Source organism: Dipteris shenzhenensis, chromosome 6, assembly GCF_047967505.1.
Source record: "Dipteris shenzhenensis isolate YYH24624 ecotype China chromosome 6, Dip_SZ_1.0, whole genome shotgun sequence".
Classification (NCBI taxonomy): Eukaryota; Viridiplantae; Streptophyta; class Polypodiopsida; order Gleicheniales; family Dipteridaceae; genus Dipteris; species Dipteris shenzhenensis.
Genome location: NC_141601.1, coordinates 22452220 through 22468213, shown reverse-complemented (window position 1 = coordinate 22468213; position 15994 = coordinate 22452220). Strand labels below are relative to the sequence as shown.

The 15994-nt window shown below is 44.0% G+C and overlaps 1 protein-coding gene across 7 annotated transcripts in view; it reads left to right on the top strand.

Moving 5' to 3' along the window:
* Positions 1-15994, top strand: part of SOL1 (carboxypeptidase D) — a 78869-nt gene that overhangs the window by 26202 nt on the left and 36673 nt on the right. For 4 of the 7 annotated variants that reach the window (XM_087375637.1, XM_087375641.1, XM_087375639.1 and 1 more), the window contains one exon: positions 8291-8386. The exons of 1 other annotated variant lie outside the window; for it this stretch is intronic. In XM_087375637.1, coding sequence (XP_087231763.1) covers positions 8291-8386 — 96 coding nt within the window. The remainder of the gene's footprint in view (positions 1-8290; positions 8387-15994) is intronic. 2 more of the 7 variants (XM_087375643.1, XM_087375642.1) reach the window with 1 other exon arrangement.

Here is a 15994-nt window from a genome sequence, read left to right as displayed (position 1 = left end):
CCCTCGAATTCTTTATCATAAGAAAAATCCAAAGGAGGAGAAAGAGAACCTGAAGGATTCAATACAATCTGGTGGGGTATGTGAAGTCCATACGGCTCATTATCATCTGCGGATTCACTACAGCTTTCAGAGGGAATTGATTCACTATCATTGCCACATTCAATCTCATCATTATCTGACCCCCCAGTAACTGATCTGGAAGTCTCCATGAGATGCACTAGAGGAACATTTGGACACTTTGAGCGGTAGTGCCCCTTTGGATTGCAACCGTGACAAAGTAACTGGGACTTATCATGTGGAGCAAGAGTAGCCTTACTTTTTAATTCCATGAAGGTTTTGCTAAGATGGATCCACCATGAGACACCTTGACTGTCGTTGCAAAAGGGAAAGGAGGAATGATGACTAAATCACTAGACATTCTATCAAACTTCACTGCAATTGCCTTTGCATGCTCCATGGTCTTCGGGTCCTCCCACTTCAACTTGAGACGAAACTCATCAGCTGAACCAGACACCATATGGCTCAACACATACTGAGTCATTCCGGCAACAAACCCCTCACTATTTGGATGCATAGCTACTAGGCAATCCAAGATCCCAGCCGCTCGATCCACATATCGACGCGCTGTCTCTCCTTCTTCTTGCCTCAACCTCGCTATCAACAGATGAACATTCTCGGGCTCCTCTTCTTTGCCGAAATACTCGACCAATGCTGCAGTCAAACGGGGCCAGCTTTCTTGAACTTCATCAGTCTGCCTCTTGTACCACACCTTGGCAAAATCTTCTAAGAATGTGGGAAGAACCAACAACCATCTATCTTCAGTAAGAAAGTTGAGAGAAACACAACAGCGCTTAAAGGCCATAAGATACTCACTTGGATTTTCTTCAACCCGTCTACATAACACAGGAATGTTTGCCATGCTTGGAAAATGGAAAATAGAGAGGCGAACTGAGGCTTATCTATTGGCAAACAATGGAAAGGGGAAGCTTGAACTAAAAATCAGGTGAAGATACATACACAAAGCACACATAGGCAGGGTAGGGTTTGTGAAATACTGTACGGGAAGAATCTTCAGCATAGAATAGCTCATAGACAATCTTGAAAGGACCAATCCTTATTGGTCGAGGCATGACATTGCATCCATCTTTACAAGCGAGGGTTAGAGACACGGCGCTGCATGAGGTTGTTCATCAAGGCAAACAAGAATGCCATCACAAATGTCAACAGTTGGAGAGCTTGCACATCACCTTCAGCTTCTTCTAGTTCTTGTAATTGCCATGCTATTTCTTCAAGGGGTGTGCGGTCTAGCATCCTTCTTTTGAGCAATGTCCTTGAGGACCTTTCTGATGATCTTCCGAAGTCGGTAATCTCGTATCAAATATGCCCAACACTTAGTTTCTTGATGACCACAACCTTTGCATTCCTTACAAATGATCACCCTCCTTCGTGGCTTGTGGCTTTGTTGGGGTGGTGCTTCCACTCGCTTCATGCGTGATTGAAGTACAAGCTTTACGTGCCAAGAAATCAGCAACTAGATTTTGAGCTCGAGGGATATGCTGAATTTTTACCTCTTCAAATTGGTTGCAAAGTTCCAATGCTTGTTGATATCGTGGAACCAAGCCTTTGCTCCGCACCTTCCACTAACTTGTTCACACACTAGTTGAGAATCTCCTTGCACTTCAAGTTGCTTGATGTGATGTTCTTGTGCCTTTTGTAGGCCAAAAATGAGTGCCGAGTACTCAGCTTGGTTGCAAGTACTTGCAGGTGCAGACTTGCTATAACAATACTCCTCACCACCCGGTGAAGTAAGCTTCACACCCACGACAACAGCCTTGGTTGAAGGTTTGTAAGCTCCATCAAATTGAAGGATTCAAGATGTCATTACACCAAGACTAAAATCCGGACATCTCAAGTTTCTCGGTAGTCCAAGATAGGTAGAAGGAAAGGGTGGGGAGAATTCAATACTTGAGCCAAACGTTCAGCACGAAATGAACTTGCAATCCTTTGTTGATAGTTTATCTTTAGACAAAAAAGAATTATAACTTGAAGCTCAAAATGAGACACAAAGGGTTGATTAGGTACAAAGAGATTCCTTGGTCGAAACATTACCAACCATAGCCGAGCCCTAGAAACCTTTGTAGTGAGATTGAGAATAAACCATTCAAGACGAGCTTATCCACAGGAATATGAAAGTACTAGCTAGGTGGCTTTACAAGAATGAGCGTGTCTCATCAAGGAATAGCCCCCTCCTTTTATAGCCAAGAGCCCACCCTTGGACCTACACACAGGAGAAGGAGGAGGCTGACATAGGGCTGTAGACTGAGCTTAAGGTGCTGCCCACCTAGGCTGGCTTCTGGACAGCAAGGTGGAAGGGATCTAGAGAGATAGAGTCTACATATGCTCGAGGTGGAGCACACGGGCTCAGAGATCTAGAAGTGCCAGGCTTGTAGTAGAAGGAACTTTTGGTATTGTATCGTGTCCTAGTTTCTGGACGGACAGAAATATAAAGTGTTGCTTCTATATTTGTCTCTGAGCATTGTCTATTTACTGGCTTGCACATCTAAGCACATAAGTTAAGAAGTTTGTGATTCCACACCCCACACGCACACTGTGTGAGCTCCTGGGCATTACTATAAGTCTTCCGCTGTGCGTACCCGGTGTGGGAGCTTGAAGGCAGGGACCTTGTTGAAGGACGACCTTGATTCAGATGCTCTTGGGAATTGACTTCCACGGCTGGAGGATTGTGCCCTTGCGAGAAGGAGGGTGACTAAGGTTCAGTTAGGTGCGTTCAGAGTTCTGGTCTAATGGAAATTGAGATTGGTTGACTTTTGCTGTGTGGTTTAAAAAGCAGAGATGTCTACCGCTACAGCCTCTTCAGCCCCTGCTCTCCCTTCCTCCTCCCCCAGTTTTCTCTCATTAACTATCCCTAACTTCGGAGAGTATAGGAAACTAGACGGGACCAACTACCCGATCTGGAAGGTGAAAACCCGGTGTCATTTAGTGGCTCGGAAGTTGTGGAACCTGACAACGGGAGTGGAGGCGAAGCCGGAGGACAAAGTGGATAGGCAAGGGAAGATATTCATGGCTGTAGACAGAGAGGAGCTCGAAGCTTGGGAAGACAGAGATGCCCATTCCCTGGCATTAATCATAGGGACTACGGCGGACTCTATTCTTCCACATATCTAGATGGCCGAGACGTTAGTAGAGACGTGGGTCACTCTGAAGGATCTGTACGAGACTGACAACACCTCCCCGATTTTGCTTCTTCATCATCAACTCTACAATCTTGATATGGAAGAAGGAGATACGGTACATAGCGAGTTGACAAAGGTCAAGGTGGTGAGGGATCATCTGGGAGCAGTTGGTCAGAAGACAGACTCATGCCATTTGGCCTTGATGGTACTGAGGAGACTACCTCGGAGTTTCAAGAGCTTTGTTACGATCGTAACAGCAGGACAGAGGACCAAACCTTTGACGTTTGAAGAGTTGGGTCCATTACTGCTACACGAGAAAGCTTAGGAGAAGCTCTACAATGACGACAAAGACGACAAGGCGATGTTGGCGAAGGATTACACTGGCAAAGGAAAGAGCAAGCCTAATGGTGGCAAGTCCAAGAAAGACGACTCTGACGACGAGGAGACTTCGAAGAGGAAGTAGAAGAAGTGCTTCTACTATGATACGCCAGGACATTTTGCAAAGGATTGCAGAAAGAAAAAGGTGGATGGCAAGAACATGACTGAAGGAGGTGGTGCCAGGAGGTGCTACCAAAGATGGACCTGTGTACCAGGATGGTGTGCGGAAGCGGAACCAGACCTGGTGGAGCAGGAGCCACTGGATGAAAAGCCAGGAAAAGATTTCGACATCAGAATGTTCCAGAGGACTATGATCAAGGAGTTACTAGAGCATCGTCATCGACGTGTTGGCATTAGGCTTGGATGTGTCGGTGAGAGGGGGTGTTGGAATGGTCACCTCCCCATCTGTGAGCCCCCAAATGAGGAGAGCATGGGGAAGGTAGACCAAGGAATGATTAGCCTGCTACATGGGCAGCCAAACAAGACCTTGTGCAGGAAAGATGGCGGGGGCATGTAGCCTTGGATCTGGCTTGGCAAGACAAAGCTTCATGGCAGGCGTATGGCCTGTAACTGCTCCCCAACTGCTGCTGCAAGTGATGCTGAATGAGGGCTGAAGGCCCTCCTTTTATAGGACTGAGGCTCACTTAACCAGGGCCCCTGGCCCACAAAATTAGGTCTTTGGCCCTCACTTCAAGGGCTGATGCCCTCTTATATATGCAGGGTCCAGCCCCCTTTTGCCCTGCCATTTCTAGGCATGGTAGGCTGGCTGGAACCAGCCCTACCAGCCCTACACCTGGCTGACCAACCTGCGGATAACCCCTGCCATGTTGCGCTTCTGCCAGCCCCTTCTTCAGCGCCGTACAGCTCCGTACATCTTGCTGAGTCATCGCGCCTTTCATGGGGATTGCCCACCCTTGGACCTACACACAGAAGGAGAAGGAGGCTGACATAGGGCTGCAGACTGAGCTCAAGGTGCTGCCCACCTAGGCTGGCTTCCGGACAGCAAGGTGGAAGGGATCTAGATAGAGAGTCTACATATGCTCGAGGTGGAGCACGCGGGCTCAGAGATCTAGAAGTGCGGGCTTGTAGTAGAAGGACCTTTTGGTATTGTATCCTATCCTAGTTTCTGGACGGACGGAAATATAAAGTGTTGCTTCTATATTTGTCTCTGAGCGTTGTCTATTTATTGGCTTGCACATCTAAGCACATAAGAAGTTTGTGATTCCACACCCCACACACACACTATGTGAGCTCCTGGGCATTACTATAAGTCTTCCGCTGTGCATACCCTCTGTTGGGTCATTTCTAATAGACCCTATCAATGTCAATACATGGCTCGCACAGTACATCCCCCTCTTGACTCGAGGGACTAACTAGGAACATGGAGTCACACCCCAAAAATATAAAATAAAATACATGATTTTAGGAGGACTATCGAAGGCAGAGGACCTTTATTGACTCTTCAAACATTCATTTTAGAGGGACTACTCAAGGGAGAGAACCTTTAACTCAAACATATAGTTTTGATCGACCATTTGAAGCGCGACCAAGACCATGAACGGCACAAACAGTACGGACGTTAGGCAAGCAGGACCAAATGTACGGTGCAAGTACGTTCGTACGGCAAGCAAGCCATAGAGGTTGTACAACTGATTTGCAGTGGGCTGTACGATCTTCTTGTAGGTCGCGATGAAGGGGCTTCCGTGCTGACTAAAGGATTGGCCGTTGGTTAGGCATTTGGAGCGGAAGGGATAGTTGATGGCGAGGCTAAGGGAATGGAGACTCTATCTAGGAGGAGAGAGGAGCTTCCATTTGCAGGCTTCTCTCATCCTCTAGGGAGAGTGAGAAGAAGGGAAAAGTGGAAAGCTAGCTCTGATACCACATGAAGAGACATGGTGGCAGGGAGAGCACCAATCTAGAACTAGGAACGGAATGGAAAGATGGAAAGTATAATGGAAGGCAAGAATAGAAAGTACAAGTGCAAGGCAATGATAACCAAAATACTCACATGATATAAAAGCTTGATGTTGACTGATGTGACAAGACTAGACACGTACAACACATATACAGTGTGACACTAGACTCTAGAAAGCCATAGTGTAAATGGGATAACTCCCAATGTGACACATGGCGGCATGTCTAGGACTCACTAGACTAAATACACACAAATATCACTCACTTTGACTTCATGTTCCAACTGAAGCTACTAATGGCTGAAAGGTGAAAGGGGAAGCAAAGGTGCTGAGTCGGAGCTTTGATACCAATGTAGGAAAGGGGGTAGGGGCAGATTAGAGGAGGAGGATAGAAGAGCGTAAGGGAGAGAGAATGTGGGAGAGAAGGAGAAGGGGTGGAGAGAGAGAGAGAGAGAGAGAGAGAGAGAGAGAGAGAGTAGGTTGCAAGTAGGAGGAAGGAGGAGGGGGTAGATAGGATAGGATGTCACATCAAAAGTGTACAACGAGTGGTGGATGGGGACTTAGTAGTCCTCCCACATTTCCCAGTAAATATAAGCTAAAGGGCCACTAAAGTAGCTCTTTCCCCCCCTTCATTACATGTCAAGTGGGTCCATAAGACCAAGTACACATTTGATGGAGCTGTGGACAAATACAAAACCCGCCTTGTGGCTAAAGCATACACACAGTGCTCAGGAATCGATTACGGAGATACCTTTGCCCCAATTGCGAGGATGGCTAAATTTGAATAGTTCTGGCATTGCTTCTTACCAGATGCGGCCAATCTATTAGATGGACGTTAAATAAGACTTTTTGAATAGTGACTTGCAGAGGAGATATGTGGAATAACCCTCAAGATTTGAAGTTCCCAACCCAAAGGGGATGGTAGGTTGAGGAAGGCGTTATGGCTTGAAGCAGGCACCTTGGATGTGAAATCAAAAGATTGATGCATTCTTTCTTCGGAAGGGTTTCGAAGGTAAGTCAGATTTGAACTTGTATGGCTTCCGGGAGTTAAGTGTGGTGACCCTCATCATCTTGTATGTCGATGATCTCATTTTGATAGGAAGCTATGTGGCCCACATTGCTGAGACAAAGGCTTCTTTGTCATAGGAACTTGAGATGATAGGTGCTGATGACGTCAGTGGGGATGCCATACTAGCTAGTCCCTGCTATGCATGATGGAGTTTATGGCTTTCAATCTTATGAGTGGCTATTGTGAGATTGAAACTGCACACTGTGTTGTTTTTTTAGAGGATGAGTTTTGGCATGTTCCTGGATTCATCTAATTAGAGTAAAGCCTAGGATCTACCCATAGGGATGGTGGGATTCTGACTAGGGGGGATCGGGACACATTGAGATCGACAACCGGCTACGGTTTTTCCCTTGGTTCATCTGCCTTTATGTGGAGTAATATGAAGCAGCCTACTGTGGCCTTGTCTTCCACAGAGGCTGAGTACTGGGCTGCGTGTTCAACCACCTACGAGGTCATCTAGCTTCAGAGACTACTTGGAGAAGTTGGGCTCCCATAGAGAAATCCGACCATCATCAAATGCGACAATAAGATTTGTATGGCGATTCCGAGGAATCTGGTGTTCCCATGCCTGTACCAAGCACATTGAGATATGTTACCACATTGTCCATGAAAAGATCCTTGCGGGGATATCTTGCTAGCCTTCTGGTTACCAAGCCTCTGACACAGCAGCTGGTCAGTGAACATTCTAGCTCCCTTGGGTTGATCTGACATCCAGGAGCTGAGAGAGGGCGTTAGACATCCAGGAGCAGAGAGAGGCATAGGATATTCATCCTTTCTCAGTGTATTTTCACAGATTTGGAGGGACATGTACGCCAGGATTCCTTGCTTGAGTTTGGGCTTTGCCAGGCCAGGTTTGGAAGCTGGTAAGGGATACAGTTGGCCGCCTCACCAGCCGGGGTTGGGTCGACGTTTGTCCACCCACCAGGTCGGTTAACATCGACCAGCTTGGTCTGGTAGAACCAACCAGAGCTGACCCATGTGGGTTTGGCAGGCCAACCAGCAGGTCGGCCTTTCAGCTGCATAAGCAGGCTGACCAGCATCAAGGGGGGCCTCCCCTATATGTAGAGACCTCCCTTTCCCTCTTGTATCATCCACGTGGAGTTTTTTCTCAGCATTATCAGCAGAGTTTTTTCCCTGATCGCTGTGTCGATTGCCATCAAGTTTTCTTGCTATGCCAGTTCGCTGTTCTACTCTCAGTTTTCTGCTCCTATTTCCACTGCACTCGCACAATTCTGTCCTTCTGTTGATATTTGAAAGTCACAAGATTTTTTCTTGTTTCCAGTAAATGTAAGAAAAAAGTACAATCAAACAACCATGCTTTCCAGACAGTTGGAAAAAAGCATTGAGGCTCGATGGTTATCATACGTCACATGCTGCAAGAATTAGCGTTTGACACCTGGTTTGGAAATGCTTTTGCTATACCATGTGTGGTATAAAAGTGGGAGAATCGTGCTATGAACAGATTGAATTGTAGTTATGCTGTTAAACTTCTGTTAAATGGAAAGTACTACTGCTTACAGCCTCAGCATAATCCTGACCAGGATAGCTGAGACTCTCGGGGACCGTGATGCTTATCTGTGTGGCAGTGTGTAGACGGGTGAGGATAGTCTCATGTATTGTTAAGTTGGTGGCTCAAAGATTTGTCAGCGGATGATAGGAGATGGCCATGTCTGTCTCTATTAGAATTCTACCTTAAATAAGTTTCATTTGCAACAATTTTGTAACTCTCTGAACAGTATGTAGGTAACATGCATGGAGACGAACCTGTTGGTCGTGAGATACTTTTGCTTCTAGCGCATTGGCTTTGCAGAAACTACTTGAAGGATCCTCTTGTAAGTCTACTTTATCCTCTGTTGCAATCCCTTATTTTGTACTGTTGGCTGCTATACAGTATCTACTTTTAGGAGGATCTTAGTAAGCTATTTTTTGGAGGGTTTATTAAGGAAAAATGCTGAAGCAAGGAAGCCTACTTACATATTTATGCAGAGTTGTCCACATACCACATTGTATCTATGTTTGTCAAAGCTTATAGAGGCAGGACAGATGGTGAGCTTGTTCTCCAAAAGGGAAGTGCTATCAGGGGAAAGTGGCCTGCAATCTCCGTGGAACCTCCTCTTATATATATATATATAGATAGATAGAGAGAGAGAGAGAGAGAGAGAGAGAGAGAGAGAGATATGGATGTATGTACACACACACATACTTTTTTTTGGGGGGGGTTAAGAGAACCTTTCGTTTAGAAGAATATACATTCATAGCTGTCCCAAAGTGAGACAGCTACTACTCATATGTATGTGTGTATGTATATACAATGTACATACACATACACTTTTTTTTTGTTTTTGGGGTGAAACCATTTGTCATTGTAATACAAAGAGCAGTCCGGAAAAGTGGTACAACCAGCTACAAACATCAGAAGATATCATTATATGACAAGAAGGTAAGATAGTCTAGATCCCGCGCATGGGTACTGTCATAAAATGATTGTCATAGAGATGCACGGAAGAACTGGTATTTAGCTAGAGTACTTGCCTTACTAGATGAAAACCAAAGAGCCGTAATTTCTTGCCAAAAACAGCATTGGGAAAATGAGCTTGAAGCGGCTGTTGTAGCAAAAGCAAGAAAAACACAGATGAGGTATGGACTCTCGTAGAGACAGACATCATCGACAAGTGGCAGGAGCAATATGACGACGAGCTAAGATATGTCCGAATGGAAGAACCGCAAGCATGACGTGCCGTAAGAAAAACTTTTGTCGAAGAGGGAGTTTTGAAGCTCAAATGTTATACATATACATACACACACACACACACACATATATATATATATGTATATATATATATATGTATATGTATATGTATATGTTTATATATGTATATGTATGTATATGTATATGTATATATATATATATATATATATATATGTATGTATGTATGTATGTATGTATGTATGTATGTATGTAAGCGTTGGATGAGTGACTATGGCAAATAGTAAAGCACTAAGGGGACAGCCTTGCCGAACAGAACAACCAAGAGTCCAGGTTGTAAAAATATCTCCTAAAAGTATGCAGGCAGCTTTGCTATCTTAATATAGCCAATTGATAACTTGTTGCATTTTTTTGCCAAATCCCAAGGCCTGCATTGTTTGTGATATAAAGTCCCACTAAACAGTGTCAAAAGCTTTGGCAATATCAACTTATAATAGTAAAACATCCAGCTGCATATATTTGGCATATTCTATTTCAACATGGGCATTAGCAATGTTGTCTGTGATATGCCTACGAGGAACAAAACCATATTGCACAGGATGCAACCCATCATGCAAATAGCCTTTTATCCGATCAACAATCATTTTGGTAGTAATTTTGTAAATAACTGACATAAGCGTGATAGGTCTCCAATCAGCCAAAGATTCACAGATTTGTTTTTTTAGAAGGAGTTTAACAAGATCTCTCTTCCATGTGTCTGGCATTTTTTGATTTTGCCATGCAGAATTCACCATGATATGCCTACGAGGAACAAAACCATATCGCGCAGGATGCAACCCATCATGCATTTTCTTCCATGTGATATGCCTACGAGGAACAAAACCATATTGCGCAGGATGCAACCCATCATGCAAATAGCCTTTTATCCGATCAACAATCATTTTGGTAGTAATTTTGTAAATAACTGGCATAAGCGTGATAGGTCTCCAATCAGCCAAAGATTCACAGATTTGCTTTTTTAGAAGGAGTTTAACAAGACCTCTCTTCCATGTGTTTGGCATTTTCTGATTTTGCCATGCAGAATTCACCATATGCAGCAAAGTATGCTTTAAAAGAGGCCAATATTCTAAGAAAAACTCAATTGTAAGACCATCTAATCCTGGAGATTTCCATCTACCACAAGATTTGATTGAATCTGACAATTCCCTTTCAGTAAAAGGTTCTTCCAATTCCAAAGCCTGAGTAGTGGAGATAATAGGAGAGACATGCTGTAAAAGCAAATTTCTTGTAGACAAAACTTGCTGTGAAGGAGGATCTGCATAACCAAACTACTGCGAGAAATGATGTACACAAACAGAAGCAAGCTATGATCGTGATGTAGTCCATGAACCATCAGGCGTAAGCACCCTGCAAATGTTTGTGTTTAATCTCTTCTGATGCAAGCTTTTAAAAAATTGTTTGGAAGAACAGCCTTTATCTATGAAAGCTCTTTGTCTTGCTCAAGTCTCCCATTTGGCAAGTTTCCTGTGATCATTGATTTGGAGATAATGTTTAGCTTGGCATAGTGTTGTTTGCTCATGTAAGAACAAAGGACGAAATTGACTGAGTTCAGTGAGGTCTTGGCAAGTCAGTTTAGCCTGAGTAATAGTTTCCCTCATAGTCTTCATGTAAGACTTGCCATAACCTCTAATTACAACTTGCATTTTGGAAACAAAAAAATCCCATGCATTATCAATATCAAAGTGGCTCTGAGAAGATAGAGATTGATAGGCATTAGTAACCATTGCCTTGAAAGTAACATGCTGCAAATAGCTATTGTTCACAACCAGATGTCGCCTTTGAGGCAGTCTATCATTTGGCATATCATGAAAAGATAGCCTCAACCATAACGGTGTGTGATCTGAATGCACAAAGGCATAGTCAACCCACATTTTGCATGTGAAATCATCATTTTGTTGTGGGGCTACGCTATACCAGCGATCCAGACGTGCCTGGTTAGAAGAAAGGGCATTATGTTGAAAAGTGTATCCTCACTATATCAGGCTGAAATCGATTGATATACAGCCACACATATTTCCATTTCCTACTGTCGCACATCCCCTGAACATTTAAGGTAAGGCATTTGATATGAGCAAGCATATTTACAGATATTGATAGGAAAAAAACAATTATGTACAGCAGCAACCTTTAGGATGTCAACCCTGCATTTCTACCTCAGGGTCAGGGCCTCTTTCCTGAGAAGAAACATCCGCGTGAGGATTGGACAGCAATGCAGCAACCTCTTTTTCAACGAAGAGGGTTTTGCTAGCTGTCACTGCAGCCCACGTGATTCCAATTCCTGAGTTGACCTCTGGAGAATTTCCACTAGAAGATGCACCATTCCAAGTGCGAGGGGGGAGGTCTTCTAATAGAAATAACTTTTCTTGGACTTTGCCATCCATCAATTGGAGTTTTTGGTCCTTTTGCTGAAGGTTGAATAGCAGGAAGTGAAGGGGATGCGAGTCAGAGAGGGAGAGAGAGCAGAGTGTGAGAGCAGGAGGAGAGTAAGAGAGTAGGAGAGTGAGAGCTGAAAGCAATAGTTGCAATAGAAGAGTGTGTTACTACTGAAGAGTGGGATAGGTTTTGTCTAAGTGACAACCTTATCCTTCACTAACCGTAGTTAGTGAACTAACTGTGGTTAGGGGGGAAAACCTCTAAAATGAGGGAAAAGTGCCCCTAACCTACTTATTACATTACATTGGTCACTGCTAAATTATAACAATAATTCTAACACCCCCCTGCAGTGCCAATGTCATGTACAAGGAAATGATCAATCACCAAAAGGAGATAAGTTCAGGGCACTGCGAAATGCCTCAAACTTTTCACGTGGAAGTGCAGTGATAGTAAACCTCAATGTGCTTCGTGCGAGCATGAAACACAGGATTCTTTGCCACTGCAATAGCACTCTGACTATCAGTGAGAATTGGAGAAGGACCCTCCAATGAAAGATGAAGATCAGCAAATAAACGACGCAGCAAAACACATTTAACTGTCGCTGTGAAAGCTGCCCTGTACTCAGCCAGCTTCACATGAGGAGGTAGCCACTGTAGACTGTTTCTTGCTCAACCAAGAAATACAAGCTTTGCCTAAAAAGAAACAATTGCCACTTGTGGACTGCCTAGTGTCATAGTCTCCAGCCCAATCTGAGTCACTGTAGGCATGCATCTGCAAGTTACCCCCCCGGGAAACATCAAGCCAAAAGACTTGGTACCTTGCAAGTAACGGTGATGTGAAAAAAAAAGAAACACAAGACTATCCTCAAACAAACTCAAAATGACTCAATACTTCATCGCTGACCCCCATACAATCATATCCACTTCTTCAGAATCCAACTCTAGAGGCAAAGACGTATTTTCAGGACTTCTTTGGGATCAGTACTGAAATATGGTAGCTCTTAAGGTAGAGCCTATGCACCGACTTTCAGAGCGGGTATCCAGAGCACACAAGAGACAAGTCGACCTCCCACATAATCCGACTGGCACACCCAGACTTTTTGAAAGAGGGGAGAGACTACACAGCCCAAAACAAACTGAATTTAGAACTGCACTTTTCCCCAAAAAAAAAATCTCAGAAAGCAGTCAACCTCAAACACTACGAACCCACAGTCCAGTGCTCAATGGCCAACACGACTCCCAAGGCCACAAGCTATTCCAAAAGAAGAACTGGCCGATACCATCATCTGAAAAACTGCAGGTTTATTCACCGTGCAAACAGCCGTACAACTGTACGTACGACGGCAGGTCCGTACAACCATTCAGTAATCCGTACAGTCTGCATTAAATGTCGACCACCTTCCGTACAGCTCGTAGAAGCCACTTTCGATGACCCGTACGTGCCTGTTCAGCCTGCGATCAAGGCACCGTACTACCAGTCCGTACTGATTGACGAAAACACATGTGTACAATCTCGTACTGCAGCCCGTACAAAACCGGCACTTCAGTCCGTACCACCCGTACATGACTTGACTTTACATGACCCCAAAAACATTTCACTTGACCACACACTGGATACCCTTGCTCTGGAAGTCTGATACAACCACATTGCATTTCATCATCTCCCTGATAAGTCCTTGCAAAAAGCTTTTAGTCTTTCAAGTTCAAAATAAAAGTGTCTTTTTACATGTGCAGCCAGTTACATTGGCTTATTCACACACAACCCGCAAGTTAACACTATCATGTGTTCAGTGTCTACCCTCATGCACAATCTATGTGTAGAGAAATATATACAGATTTTCCTATCAACGGAAGATGCGTTTTACAGCCTGCCAATGCATAGTCTTTGGGCTGTGCATATACGTGCTCACCTGAAACTGCAAACTGAATATCAGGTCGTGTATTGCAGCGATAAATGAGGCATCCAACAACCTGACTGTAGAGTGTGACATCAATTGATTCACCTGCATCATGCATTGTAAGCTTCAGCCCCGGCTCCATGGGAGTAGCTATGGGCTTACAATCTTGCATGTTGAATCTGTCCAAGAGTTTCTGCACATACTTGGATTGAGACATAACGATGCCACTTTTCTCTTGAGTGAACTGGATCCCCAAATAAAAGTGTAGCAACCCCAAATCTGACATGTCAAAAGTGGTCCGCAATTCAGCTTTAAAATCTGCAATATTATCCTCATTTGACCCTGTGAGCAGTAAGTCATCTACATAAAGAATGATGACTAAAATATCCCCCCCATCCTTCTTGATGTAGAGAGTGCTTTCAGTTGGACTATTGTGCAGCCCCTTGCTGGTCAGAAAGGCATGAATTTTGGCATACCATGCACGTGGGGCTTGTTTCAGCCCATACAAAGCTTTATTCAGCTTGCATACTTGATGTGCATTTTCTGAAATTTCAAAGCCCGGAGGTTGTTTGACATAAACCTCTTCCAACAAGTCTCCATTAAGGAAGGCTGTTTAATGTCCAACTGATGAACATTCCATTCAAAATTTGCAGCCATGGCTATAACTGATCGGATGGTTGTCATTCTGGATGTAGGAGCAAAAGTCTCCTCATAGTCTATGCCCTTTTTTTGAGCATATCCTTTTGCAACCAGCCTTGCCTTGTACCGATCAACGGACCCATCTGGCTTTCTTTTGACTTTGGAAACCCACCGTGTACCTATGGCATGTTTACCTGGTGGCAAATCGACAACTTCCCATGTCTGATTTTTCTGAATGGACTGCAATTAATCGTGCATGGCATTCATCCAATGCACATTATCCTATGCCTCTTCAAATGTCTTAGGCTGCTCCTCATCAAGAAGAGTACGTGCATAAGCTGATTCAACTGAAAGAGCTCCCCCCCCATGCCTTACTGCACTCCGAGTTCTGCCAGGTAATGGAGCATCAATTTTACTCTCCCTGAGAGTTTGTAACAGCCAATTTGGAACTGTTTTTGCTGCATGTATATCTGCAATTTCTTGCTGAACAACCTCTTCCATTGCTTCTGGAGGTGGTAAGACATCCTGTGGCTGAATCGGAGCATGGAGGGATTACTACCCATTGCCTTGGGTTCCCCTGCTGATATATCTGATGCAAATCACAATAACAGATACCTCCACATCATCGGAAGAAGTAGGCATATCAAATTCAGCTTGAGTGTGAGCTGAATTTTCTGAAAATATAACATCTCTACTGACAATAATCTTGCGTGTGACAGGATTGTAGAGACGGTAGCCCTTGCTTTTTGTAGTGTACCCAACAAAAATGCATTTGATTGCCTTATCAGACGACTTATGCCGAAACTCAACGGGCACATGAGCATATGCAAGGCATCCAAAAACACGAAAATGATCCACATAAGGCTTTCTCCCTTGCCAAACTCTATAGGGAGTCTTGGTTTTTAAAGCTTTTGTGGGAGCCCGATTCAAAACATAATTGGCACACATGAGACCTTCAAGCCAAAATTTGTGAGGAAATTTTTTGCTTTTTAGCATGCATCTATCCATCTCCATAAGAGTACGATTTTTCCTCTCAGCTTTGCCATTTTGCTGAGGTGTTAGCCTCACTGTAAGCTGATGTGCAATGCCCTTGTCTTTCCAAAATGCATCAAAATCTGCAGACAAATACTCCCCTCCTCTATCTGTGCGTAATGTCTGTATCCCCTAACCTACTTATTACATTACATTGGTCACTGCTAAATAATAACAATAATTCTAACAGGGGAAGAAGCATTCTCATTTGAAACAACTGGGGCTTTGCCTTTATCCTGATTCACAAAAAGCTGTCTATTCCAATAGAGGCAGGAGCATCCTTAGTGGGCATCTTTGGTAGCAGGAGGCATTTTATGCTGACGCATTGGACACTGCGAAGCCATGTGCCTACATTTTTTATATTCAAAACAAGCCCCTGCAAACAATCCCCATTTCAATTTATAAAAAGCACTTCCCATATCAACATTATTCACCGTGACTGAATACGCCTCCGGCGTGGGCTAGAAGATATATACAAGAGATGATCATTTAAGAGAAGCATGCATGAAGATATATACAAGAGATGATCATTCCTCCAAAAGAAAGGGAGGCCTCAAGCCTCTGCCATTGCCACAGGGTCTTGCTGACCCTCAGCATCTAATTCCCTGATAATATCATCTTCTTCACAAAGAGGAAGACCTTTCTTGACTGCATTAATCCATGCCTTTGAGATGGGGTTGCTTGGAGAGGTAGAAGATTGTCCTGGAGAAGGAGCAGAGGCATCCCAATTAC